The following is a 13068-nucleotide window of genomic DNA, read 5'->3' on the forward strand; positions in this document are numbered from 1 at the left end:
TGGTGGAAGATATTCCTCATCAGAGCTGTCGTCACAGTCACTGTGAACGGTGCGCCCCTCTTCTGCCCAATCAATCCTTTAAGGCACAACATAATAGCAATTTCATGTATGAAGACTACACAACTCAATAGAAACAAATGATAGAATAGAATAGAAGCCCACTTACACACTGTTCATGTGGTCATTGAAGGCATTCTCATCAAGCTCCTCTTCAACCATACTTATGTTGCGCATGCTATGAGAATAAATAATAATTAAATACATTCATCAGATAAAAATATGTAACAGACTATATAGTTAAAAACAATATGAAAGATTATGCTTACCTCTGCTCAAGGGTTTCAAACTCTGGTGCCTCTGCAATTGCACTTAGATGTTCATCTCTGAAAACAATAATCATAACACACTGAGGTATAGGTAGATACAAGTTGTATATTTAACTCATACTAAAACAAACAATAAATACATTATTTCCATGCATGACTTGCCTATCTGTCCCACTGGAAATATTGGATATCTCAGCAGTCGGCACTTGAGAACGGTTTGGCTTGATGGGGGTTGACGTGCACAACCCAAGAGTCCTCTCATAACTGGACAAATCAGATGGACAAATCAGATTAAGTTTATTAACCAAGCATTCTTACATACAAGGAACCTGACTCAACCTGTGCGCTGTGTCCCTGTTGAAGTCGCAAGGGACTTATAATAGTCATACGCCCTATAAATAAGGCCCAGTGTAAGGATGGGATGTGAAGTAGCAGAAAGTAGGCTAATACGTCCATAGTAGGCTACAATAAGAGCCTTATATTATCAGTTTGCATAACCCGTTTGAAATTAATATGAACTTCTGTCAGCACTAAAATATCGGATCATCAGTGCAGTTTATGTCATGGAAGAGAGACGATAACACAAACTCAACGGTCAATTGTCATTGGCTTAGGTGGCTTTATTGATTCACCACGTCAACTCATGCACTAGTAACATGAAATAAAACACAAACCGCGGCATCTAGTAAAGATGAAAAATCAGTCAACAGACTGACTGATTTTTGTGTTATTCTATTGTGAAGTCACATAATCATGAGACATGAGAAGTTAATAGAAATGTTATGAAATACGGAGTGAGGCGAGCCGTTAACTGAGCTACTTTCACTCCGACTCCTTTCGGCCCACCCCATAACTGCTAACAACGGCTAATACATAGCTTGAGGTGGCGTTTTAAAAAGAGGAAACTTTCATTTTAAAATAACATGGTCTCAAGATAATTGTGAGAAGGGTTTGTCATTTAGACAGTAACAGTGACTTACCTGTCGAGAAGAAAGCAGGCAACTTCAGCGTCCCTTTTAAATCCGTTGTCCTCCGCTAGCTTCTTCCACCTAGGAAAAGCTACCCCGATATTTATCCTGCATTTTTGTATTTGTCGGTCACGTTGTATTTTCATTTGCCTTTTTCGCTTTTTGGGCGAGGATTCCATCGTATTGTACCTATGATCCTGCATTTTGGACTTTAAATCCGCCGGGTAACAGCCGTCTTGCTGAGCTACTACAATTGGTCGCGCTGGCTGTGAGCGAGTACGCGTTTACCTGCTAGAACGACGGCGAGTGCTTTATGTCCCTCTACGCCGTTCATAGAGCGCATACATATGGAATCCTCCAAACCGCTTGCCCGCTCAATGGACAGAATGTAACATTAATATTTGTAATTCTCCACTCAGGAGGATAATTCAGATTTTTGGCAGAGGTGATTTTACACCAATGAGGACATATTTAAGAATGAGGATATTGATTTTAGCTAATGCATTACTTAGAATGTTACACAGTGTCCCTTTAAACAGCCCTTACCAACCAAGCTGGGGGAGTTCAAGTGCTTGAAAAAAGTGGGAAATCGTAATGTCGATACAGTTAGAAATGAAATATGTTTCCTAAATAAAGTCTCTCCAAACATATTTTCACCTTCCCAAAGTTTAAAATACACATTAATAGATCAATATATATTTTTTTCATATACTTTCTGCTCACAATATTATCAATAATGTCCTACAGGTTATAGTTGTTATTTATCAGTAACCACTATAAATTCTCATTGTATTGCACACCACTCTATGTAGGCCTATTTAGGTCCTCTAATCTTGAGAGGTTTATACAGCCATTGCTGATATTAACAATTATATAAAAAAACTATCTATCTATAAATATGTATTTAAACTTTGGGAAGGTGATAATATGTTTGGAGTCTGGATTTTCGAATATTATCGACATTACGATTACCCACCTTTTTCAAGCACTTGAACTGCCCCAGCGTGGTTAGTGCTTTTTCGAGACAGAGAGGGCTCGTTTTACTGACCTGGGCAGCTAAAAAAATGGATGTGTGCCTGGACAGTAAAGCTATGTGCTAAAAGCCAGCTTGACCAACCAATCCATCTCACACTGAAGACCCGTGGTGGTCACAAGTATGCTGCCATTAGCCAAAGGGAATAATTGGTGAGTTAACTGAGGTATTTGTGAGATATCGTTTTGTGTATGTAACAATAATGTCATATATATTAGCGACGCGGCCTCCCGCTAGCATAGCCACGTTAGCATTAGCGCCGCGCCTAGCGCGCTAGCTATATTAGCAACGTTAGCATGAGCCTAGCGCTGCCTAGCTTCACAAGTATCTGTCTAAATAAAGTGTGTTTATAGACACTAAACTGTATTTGAATAAATGTTTGCATGTTCCACATTCAAAGTGCACATTGCTATTTCAGTCTAAAGTGAGCAAAAACTGAGTCTATGCATGTGGTGTTGTGTAGGATGGTCATAGAGATTACATGTTTCTTTAATTAAAAAATAATTTCAATCTGTACAAGGTTCAGTGAGAATTTTATTTGATTAGGGTACCAAATATATTTTATTAAAGCAATATAAAGCATTATGTGTTTGAATGTGGAACCACAATGCTATAATGATTTAGATAAAGGAAATCAAAATGCATTTGAACTATTTTGTGGTAATTCTCAGATCATTTCTTTCTATGTTCATCAACTGGGTGATAGGACAAGATTCCTGGATTCTTCAGCCCGACTGCTTAAATTGAAGAGGAGTACAGCAGGCCTGGAGTGGCTAGTAACCCAACAACTGGATCTAAAGAGAGCGAAAAATTATTCAAATGTGCTCAGTCAAATAACAGTGGCAGGACCAGGTTAAACTAGTGGTTGGTCACAGGAGAGTGATAATTAAGTTGTTTTTATCTTGAGTCCATAATGAAAAAAATGGCACTGTTGTGTTTTTTTTATGTTTTACTGAGAATCAACAATGACATACACTTCAAGGAAGAGAGAGTAGAAAATAAGTATTTTACATTTACTTGTCAAACCTAACTGCTGAATCAGTGTGTCTTGTTTCACCATTGCTGTTAATCCATTTCCTCCCGAGCTACTAGGAGCTTCAGATATTCTGGTCCATAACAAAATTATATATCTTTTTCTTACCATAACAAAGCGTTTCATGAGAACTGATGTTATATATTACATATGTTTGCTCAGTATCATAACTAGTGGTACTGGGTGTTATGGTACACTTTACTGAGCTTTTTGAATGTCAATTTTTGGACGATCTGTCGTTAAACAATTGCCTAAGTGACACCTAAATAAATACATGCATTAGTTTTATTGTCTTTTTTAGAGGTATTGATGGTACTTGCTGTGTACCTACATGTTGTGTAACTACTGAAAAAAGTTAAATTTACTTCAAATAAATGTTCTTTCCTGTTCAGATATGCTGCCTATATATTTTTTAACTTTACTTTGGGGTCATCCAGTGTTACTCATCAGTTGAGCAAAACTTGTCTCTATTTTCTACTGTTACTAGTTTGTAGAGTGTCTACAGACACTAAACTGTTTTCACTTTAATTTGACAGTCCTAAGACCTCTCTACTAATGCTTAGTTGAACGTCGACTGATAGTTTGTTGAGAATCAACTATTTTCTCTGTTTTGCTCTGTTAATAGTGTGTAGACACTAAACTGTTTTCACTTTAATTTGACAGTCCCAAGACCTGTCTACTTATGCTAAGTTGAATATTGACTGATAGCTTGTCGACAGTCATATGACAATCAACAGGTAGTCACCTACAGGTAGTGCCTATTGATTGATAAAACATTCTCATCTTTATTTTACAATGAACATATATGATCAACAGAGGGTTGAATGTTCATTCATTAGATGTGTTCCTTGTGAGTGGGGGAAAGTTGATCCATATGAAACGTAAGTTGAGAATTGGTTGATAACAGCAGTTGATAGTCAACTTACTAGAAGTTGACACTCAACTGATAGTTGAATATTTGTAAAGAACATGTAATAAAAAGTACAATGTCTGTTGCAGACTGTATTTGTAAAAATAAATTAACAAAATAAAATGATCGTATAGTTAACTAACACTTAGTTGAATGCATGTTACATATTTGATGACAAGCTTTGTTAAGTATCAACTAACTCACTGTTTAATATCAACTAACCATCTACTAATAATGCAACTAATAGTTAACTGACAGTTAGTTGAATGCATGCTACGTGTACAAAACAACATCTACTAAACATGCAACTTATAGTTAACTGACAGTTGAATGCATTCTAAATATGTATCAACTTACTCACTGTTGAATATCAACTAAACATCTACTAATAGTGCAACCTATAGTTAACAGACAGTTAGTTGAATCCTTGTTTTTTTATCTGTTGAACAAGCTCTGTTGAATATCAACTAATCATCTACTAATAGTGCAACTTATAGTTAACTTACAGTTAGTTGAATTCATGTTACTTATCTGTTGAGATATGTAAACTCATTCACTGTTGACATGCAACTGCGTATCAACTGATGGCTTGTTGAGTGTCAACTGTGGACTATCGAACTAAAGTGTTACCCAATGTTTTTTAAAAGTCAGTTTTCAGCATTGACAATTAGGTGCTTTACATACAATAGGTAAAACAGGAAATCTAAGACAGTCCACTAACAACTTCCTTGTTATTGTTGTTATTACTGTAAATACTAAAAACTTCCTCTTGCACACCAGGTGTCAAATATATCTCTAGCATTTTGCACATTACGTTACGCGCCTGTCATGTCTGTATAAATGCATAATGAACACACATTCACATTAAAACATTGCCTTGTCTAAATATGAATGTAGAAGTGTTGCGTACGTCACTGTAAACTGTGGTTGAAACATAATAAATCTTTTTTTGCTCGCTTACATTTTTAATTTGCCTTGGCCGCATTTGGCATCAATTGGCATCGGACAATTTAACTTGATTGGATGTCAGAAAGTTGATTCCTAAGTGGTTACTTAATGAGTGGCTTTCACATTCATTTCCTTTTTTCCGTCTCATACATTTATGCAAATCGTTCGCCCCCGTTGTTGCAAAAAGGTGATAAACAAACTGCGGGGGTTCGCAATTATTTCCAGACACCACTTTAACCTTCTTTTTGGACACTTTTTTGTAGACCAAAAATACTGCAACAGTGAAACCAGCACAGCAGCATACTGCTATGCATAGTTAAAGCATCATGCCTCGCTATAAGAACTATAACAGTGGGGGAGGAGAGACCCCTTTGGAGCTATGATGGGGGCATGTTGTTGTCTAGACCGGCGGGGGGGGGATGCTGATCGCAAGTGAAATGAGGTGAGAGGGGGAAAGAGAGGAGGAGGAGAGAGAGGGAGTGGAAGAGGGCGAGTTGGCAATGAGGGTTTGCCATTGGTGGTGGTTGGTTGTTGGTGGACTTGTAGTTTGCCTGGCAACAGTGGCACGACCGTCAGTGAGAAAAACCAAGAGTACACATCATGCCCCGAAGTGCTGCTCCATTCAGCAGTGAACATTACAGTAATATGAGAACGGCAGCTATGAGGGGAGAGAAGTAGAGCACAAAGACTGTCTCTAAATCCTTTTGTACGTCACTCTGTGTCTGTGACGTAAAGCGTTTCATTACCCCACTTGGATACGTGCAACTTTCTTTTTCCTATATTTGGACCCTCAACAGAGAAACAGGTTATTTCTGGCTCCACAATAGAGAGAATACGGACAAATCAATGTAACTCATGTAAAGGCGTTATAACATGTACTGTACATATTCAATGTGTCAATAATTTTTAATATTTTTTTTTTATTAATCATTGGTTTTTAGGTCTCAGGAAAAGTGGATTTATGAGGGATATTTAAATTTCCTTTAATATTATGACGGAGATATTATGGTCACTGTCATGTGCAATATTGGGTTGGTATAAGGTTAATGTCATTTAATAGCATGTGTGGTATTTCTTATTATAACTGCAATAATAATAAGTGCAATAATTAGTGCTTGCAACTTTTAAAAACGTCATTTCAATTTCCCTCCATGACCTTGAAGGCAGCGACTACAGTAATCTGAAATGTGAGATTTGTCTCTCTATAGAATTAACTTTCCAAAGCCCATAGAAAGGCCTTTAACATGATTATGGTCAGTCAGTGGTGTTAGTGGGTTGTGTGAGTCTTTATTCTGACCTTGCAGACTCTGGCGACCCGGGACACTTTGGTCTGGCTGGGGTAGGCGATCTGCTCCTGGCTTCTCTCAGTGAAGAAGAAGTAAATCTTGTCATCATCGCCGATAGAGCTGTTAATGCTTTCTTTCAGCAGCGCCGAGCCCACGAAGTCTGCATCTGTATGTACACACACACACACACACACACACACACACACACACACACACACACACACACACACACACACACACACACACACACACACACACACACACGTTTGTAAGACTATACTTGTGAGGACATTCATTGACATAATGCATTCCTCAGCTCCTTACCCTAAAACCTAACCATCAAAACTAATTGTCTAACCCCAACCCTTACACTAACCCTAACCAAACCCTAATTCATACCTGAATTTTGAAACCTAGTGTTAACCCTCAAACAGCCCTTAAAAAATAAATAAAATAAAAATAAAACTACACGTGCACACGCACACACCCACACACACACACACACACACCAAACAACTCACTCGCACATGTCCAAACACAGCCCTATTAGTAGCCAAGGAAGTGTCTCCTTGGTAACTAAAGATGGAGCTTTTAAGTATGATTGAATTGCCACAGCTAAGCCAGTTAGAGCTGCAGTGCAATGCAATTTCCCTGTTGTGAGTTTCACTCCCGAGGTCAATCAGGTTTTTGTAGCAACAGCAAAAACAAGTAATGAGATAAAAATTTGCAAAATGTCAATGACGTTTTAGTCCATTTAGTCCTTTACTGCCAAGGAAATTACATATAAAACAGTCTCTTGGGGGCGCCCTTAGCTCAGTTGGTAGGGCGTCCCCCCCATGGGCCTCGGCCAGCAGCGGACCCGGGATCGATTCCAGCCCGCGGTCGTTCTCTGCATGTCACTCCCCTCTCTGCCCCATTTCAACTCTGTCTCTACACTATCAATAAAGCATAAAAAATGCCCAAAAAATATCTTATAAAAAAAAACAAAAAAAACACCCTAATTCAGTATTTGATACATTTGGAGATTATTTTCCTATTCTGACGTGTGTTGTTGTGTGTTGTATTTACCCAGAAGCCACCTGGTTGGCGCCTCCTCCGTCCGCAGCGTGGGGAAGGGGAAGTTTCTGCGCACGTCTGCAGAGCTACGAAACTCATACTGAGAGGCCGTGAACATCTCGCCGTCTGATGAAACAGATAGAACGTAGAATTAGCGGAGGATTAATGAAGGAATATGGAAAGAAATTTGGATGTCAGCAGTTAATCAGATGTACACAAAAGCAGTTACTGCAGAGTAAGCATTCAGAGTGTGACCTACAGAGTCACCCCATGTAATTATATTGTTTGTGAATCGTTATCTGACATTGATCTCAGTTTGCTGGAGTGTGCTTTGATGGTATCTACTGAGTATGGATTGGTATCGTTTTTTTAATTACACTGATATGGCTTATCAATACAGAGTTTAAGTGACTTTGAGTTTCAAGAAAAGTGCTATATAAATGCAATATATTATTATAACTCTTATTGACATTACTCTCCATAACTTGATGCAAAAAATAATGACATGACGTGAGAAGATTCAAGTTATTCATGTGATTACTCTTTGGCAGGAATAATAATTGCCAGACTTCATGGAGTTAAAGTTATTTGGTCTCATATACTTTGGTAGCCTCTAGCCTCATTCTGCTTTGACTACACCAGCACAGCTTACTGCTTATAGAGCAGATTAGATGCAACATTTTCGGGAAACGTACCTACGAGAAGACCGGTGAATCCCTTGGCCGGGTCGTATGGACATCTGTCTCTGCCTTCCTCGAAGCCCGAGGTGAAGTTGAAACGCTCGACATCCTTACAGGGAGAAGGACGAGAAAACAACACTATATCAATCATTTAATTTCAAAATAAAACTTGTACTGCATTGAAATGAAATCACGTGGGCTCTTACTAGATAAGCACAGAGCGGTCTGAAGGCATTTGTTCCACAAGCGTACAGGTGGCTCTCGTTGAATCGCTGCAGAAACCGGATGTGATTGTAACACTCGGTCTGCGGGGAACAGAGAGAAAGAAAAAAAACTGGTTATTTCTCGCTCCACTATAAAGATCAAATGGACCAGTCCATGTACCTCATGTAAAGTCGCTATTAAATGGCCTGTAGTATTTATTAATTTTTAATCCGGTATAAATAATGTTCTATATCTTATTTTTTCTTACATTTGCAAAATGATTCACTTGTTTTGTTGTTGTCAGAAGCAATCTGCATGTCACAAAGGAATTATGATTTTCCAATTACAACTCAATGAATAAACAGTTCTGTAGAAAGGACCAATAACACGAGAGTGGAGCTGGGGCCTTGTACCTGATTGTCTCTGCCTTTGTTTAGACACTGCTTCTTCTGTTCGGCGGAAGCGTCCCAATCAATCTGCACACAATAGGGAGGGTGAGGTGAGGGTGAGTCAGTTAGCTCAATAAAGAGAGACAGAAAACATGTATAATTAGCAGGATGTGTGAAGAATAAGTGTGTGAGCATGTGTGTGTGTGTGTGTGTGTGTGTGTGTGTGTGTGTGTGTGTGTGTGTGTGTGTGTGTGTGTGTGTGTGTGTGTGTGTGTGTGTGTGTGTGCGTGTGCGTGTGCGTGTGTGTGTGTGTGTGCGTGTGCGTGTGCGTGTGCGTGTGTGAACGAACGTCATAAACAGAGAGAGAGAGAGAAAAATAGAAGGACAGCACTTTTCATTTTCTGGCAGCGTCAGAGTTCCGACTCTTGAATAAACGCCTGGTGCATTTAATCCGATATCCATAAAAAATTGTTGGAAAAATGACACAATGGGATTGGCTCAGTCTGCTCAAGGCTATTATTAGTTAGTACGCCTTTAAGACTCAAAAGAATTGGTGGAGAAAGGACTTGTGAAATAGTGCTTTTTTGCTGTTCACTTAGTTGAAAGTGGCAATTTTGCGGTGTGTGTGTGTGTGTGTGTGTGTGTGTGTGTGTGTGTGTGTGTATGGCAGGCAGGCACTCACAGTGAGATTGACAGGTGTGGAGATGTCGGAGGTGTTGAGTGCGTACAGCGCCCCTCGGCCCCCCACATACAGCAGCCCAGCGCCCTCCTCCAGCAGCAGGGTGCTGTAGTTCTGAGAAGAGCCAGAGAAACGGGCGCTGCCCAGCAGACCTGCAAATACACAACACATGTTACTGTGGTCAATATTAAGGCAAGACACTGCAGGTGAATAGGGTAACATTTTTTAACTTGTAGATATCATCATGAAACGTTGCCAGTTGATAACTTTCATTAAAACTGTTACTTTATCCATTAACATTTTTTTCAGAAATCTTGTTGTGTTGTTGATGTTTGACCAATAATAGGAAGTAAGAGCCACACGATATTCTGGTGTTATGGGTCTCTTGCATGTCTGCTAATTTGATGGGAATGCAAGACTAATTTGTATAACTTTGCTGATTTTATACTAGTGTATTGGGGGAAACGTTTTTGCATGAGTAATATTATTTTGTTAGATGTAAATCTTAATGTCCTCGAGCGGAGGTTCTAAGAAAGGCAGTATTTTGTTATTGATACAAAAACTCAAGTAACACATTTACAAATGCTCTATGGAGGGCAATGTGTCAACAGTTTTATATTCTCAGTTTGCAGACTATAATAATAACTATTAGGTATAAAAGCTTCTATCTTGACATTACTTGACTTGGTGGAGAAACAGCCACACCCAATATGAGCATTCTTAGCGTGACTGTGTGAGGTTGGGACTGAGGGGACTGTGGAGAAAGTGGGGATGGGGGCACAGGGGAGGCGCTCATTTTTTAGGGCATTCAGCAAGATTGGTGCCCCAGTAATGCCAAATCGCATCAGCAGTGCTGCCACAGCATCATCACCACTGCTGTGTGTGTGTGTGTGTGTGTGTGTGTGTGTGTGTGTGTGTGTGTGTGTGTGTGTGTGTGTGTGTGTGTGTGTGTGTGTGTGTGTGTGTGTGTGTGTGTGTGTGTGTGTGTGTGTGTGTAAATGAGGATGATGAAAAAGGGAAGGTTCATACTGTAAATGGGCCACATGAGAGTTAACTATCATTGAATAATATAATAGTAAAATAGTTTTTGGTTGTTGATCTTTTGTCCTTTGTAATATAATTTAATCATTATTTTCGTGGTGCACTATTTTAAATAATTAAACACACTTTGGTGCAGCACACACACACACACACACACACACACACACACACACACACACGCACACACACACGCACACACACACACACACACACACACACACACACACACACACACACACACCAAATTGGGGTCAGGTTGCTCTGTTGCTGAGAGACAATAAAAAAGGAGGGCAGAGATTTTTTTTCCTTTTTTTCTGTGTGAACGGAAGATCACTGCAGAAGCAGGTTTCAACAGAGCTTCGATTTGCAAGGAAAAGTAAGGTGCTGGAGTGGAGATTAAAGTTATAGTGCGTAATATTTTTCATATTAGATTCAAGCCATCGCCAAACAAGTTGACACACAGTTGATTAATCCTATCAGCTCCACAAAAAATCTCCTTGTCTTTTCTGTATGGAAGCGTTTACACACTAGTGTCGCCCCTCAACACTGGCGCAGGAGCTCAGAAACATCCCGAGAGGCGCCCAAGAAATGTTTCAGTTGTTGATTCTACTGCTTAGAAAAAAACCTGGACGTACAGCTGACGGAACAAAATCCATGTATGATCACCAAAGGCTGTTGTAATTACTCAGAGGGCAAAGGAAGTTACACACTATAGCTTTAATGTTTGATTGAATTAATCTGACACACAGATGAAGAGAGAGAACAGCTGTCATCACAGAACAACAGAGGAAGTGAATCTATCGACAGTGTTACTATGAGGAACATGAGTCAGCAGGGAACAGATGGGCATAGTAATCGCCACACACATCCTCTCGACTTCCTTCTCCTTTCCTCCGTTGTGAAACTATGGCACAGTGTCCCGGCTCCCAGCATTATTAAGACAAGCTATATTTGCTGTTCCCAAATCGATTTACTGTGGTGTGCGGGCCGGGTCTGCCCTGTTAATCTGTCCTCCTCTTCATTGTACGTCTGACCGAGCGAGAAGAGTCAACTAAAGCTAGGAGGGCCTGATGCAAGTATAAAGACGATTAGCCGGCAATGCAACATATGTAAGTCTATATTTCAAGGTTCATGAATTTAAGTTTTATATATTGAATTAGACCAGGGAAAGTAGCATTTAAGAGCCACTTCAAAAGCAAGTGAGGGCGACATATGCCATCGCTAGACCCTAACATCCTAAATATTTTAAATAGTTATGTGATACATATCAAGAAAGTTATAGAACATACACACATTTTGCAATAGTTTCCACATGATGAGTTACACCATCTATGATACTATATATGATAACTACTCTGATTATTATGTGTAACATCGCTGGGATACCCCTTTACAGAGGCTACGAAGAACTTTCAGTTTTTGTTGATTCTAATGCCCCCTTTGGACAAAAGCCCTAGTGTTTTAACACCAGCTGTCTGCACATGTAATTGTTAAGGAAGTGAGTGAAAGAGAGAAGGCAGGATGCACCGGGATGAGGTAATGTATTGATAAGTGACTATATGTCAGATTGATAATGGTAATATAACGATGGTAGGGCAAACTAAACTTTGATTTAGTACCGTTCATTAACACAGGATGTTAAGGTCTGCCTGCCATGCATCGTTCCATCAGAGTTGTTTAGGATTCAGACCTGAGCAAAGGCTTTGATAATAACTCAACATCATACTCATAAAAATAGGGTGGACTCTTTGCTAGTTACAGGTCATTTATAATCATCAGAGAAAAAATAAAACATTTAAAAGTTCCTTGTAGTCACTTTAAATGAGGAACTAAACAAAGTGTTATGAATCTGAGGAAGCATTCAACCTTTTGGTCCTTGGCATTTCATTAGGAGTGGGTGTGACAGATATCCGTTGGTAGCAAAAGGTCAATGACTGGCAAAATCTATTTGTAAAAACACACAGAAAGTCCACGAGGGAAGACTCATCTTTGTAGCTGTAACCAAAACATTCAAGGCCCACCTGTATGGATTGAATGCAAAGATATGAGCCACGATTTATGCTTAAAGTTTCATCAGACACACACTCAAATGTACGAGTTTACTGTTAACAGATTAATAGTTAAAGTTTGTCAGGGAAAGCTGTCAGACCAGTTTAAAGGTTCTACGAGGACTCATTTTTCCTCTGGTGATCATAAATTACATGTAACAGCAACGAGACCATCAGTGCAAAGAATGCTATTTTGATATAGTTTTTCTTAATGCTTTTGTCATCTGTATGCCCACCCTGAAGATAGACAGGCGAAGTAAAAACACTACCGCTTTTGTCCAAAGGGGGTGCAAGAATGAACACAAACCGAAAGTTCCTCGGAGCACCTTTAAGGCAAAAAATAAAATGTATTTATGCAAAACAAAGATACCAGAAGACAAACAAACACACAATACTAATTATTCAAGGTTTTTACTCACTTCTCCAATCTCATCCCCACTTTTCTAATGCTTTTACTTCAGTAATTC

General features: G+C 39.3%; 1 protein-coding gene across 1 annotated transcript in view; it reads right to left on the reverse strand.

Moving 5' to 3' along the window:
• sema4gb (sema domain, immunoglobulin domain (Ig), transmembrane domain (TM) and short cytoplasmic domain, (semaphorin) 4Gb) overlaps positions 1–13068 on the reverse strand; it is a gene marked incomplete at its 5' end in the record, with an annotated part of 43700 nt that overhangs the window by 19725 nt on the left and 10907 nt on the right. The window contains 6 exons of the mRNA XM_080049351.1: positions 6516–6670; positions 7573–7686; positions 8256–8349; positions 8447–8545; positions 8858–8920; positions 9516–9664. Of these exons, the coding sequence (XP_079905477.1) occupies positions 6516–6670; positions 7573–7686; positions 8256–8349; positions 8447–8545; positions 8858–8920; positions 9516–9664 (674 nt within the window). The remainder of the gene's footprint in view (positions 1–6515; positions 6671–7572; positions 7687–8255; positions 8350–8446; positions 8546–8857; positions 8921–9515; positions 9665–13068) is intronic.

The sequence above is a fragment of the Ammodytes marinus genome (genome assembly GCF_949987685.1).
Source record: "Ammodytes marinus genome assembly, chromosome: 20".
NCBI classification, from domain to species: Eukaryota; Metazoa; Chordata; class Actinopteri; order Uranoscopiformes; family Ammodytidae; genus Ammodytes; species Ammodytes marinus.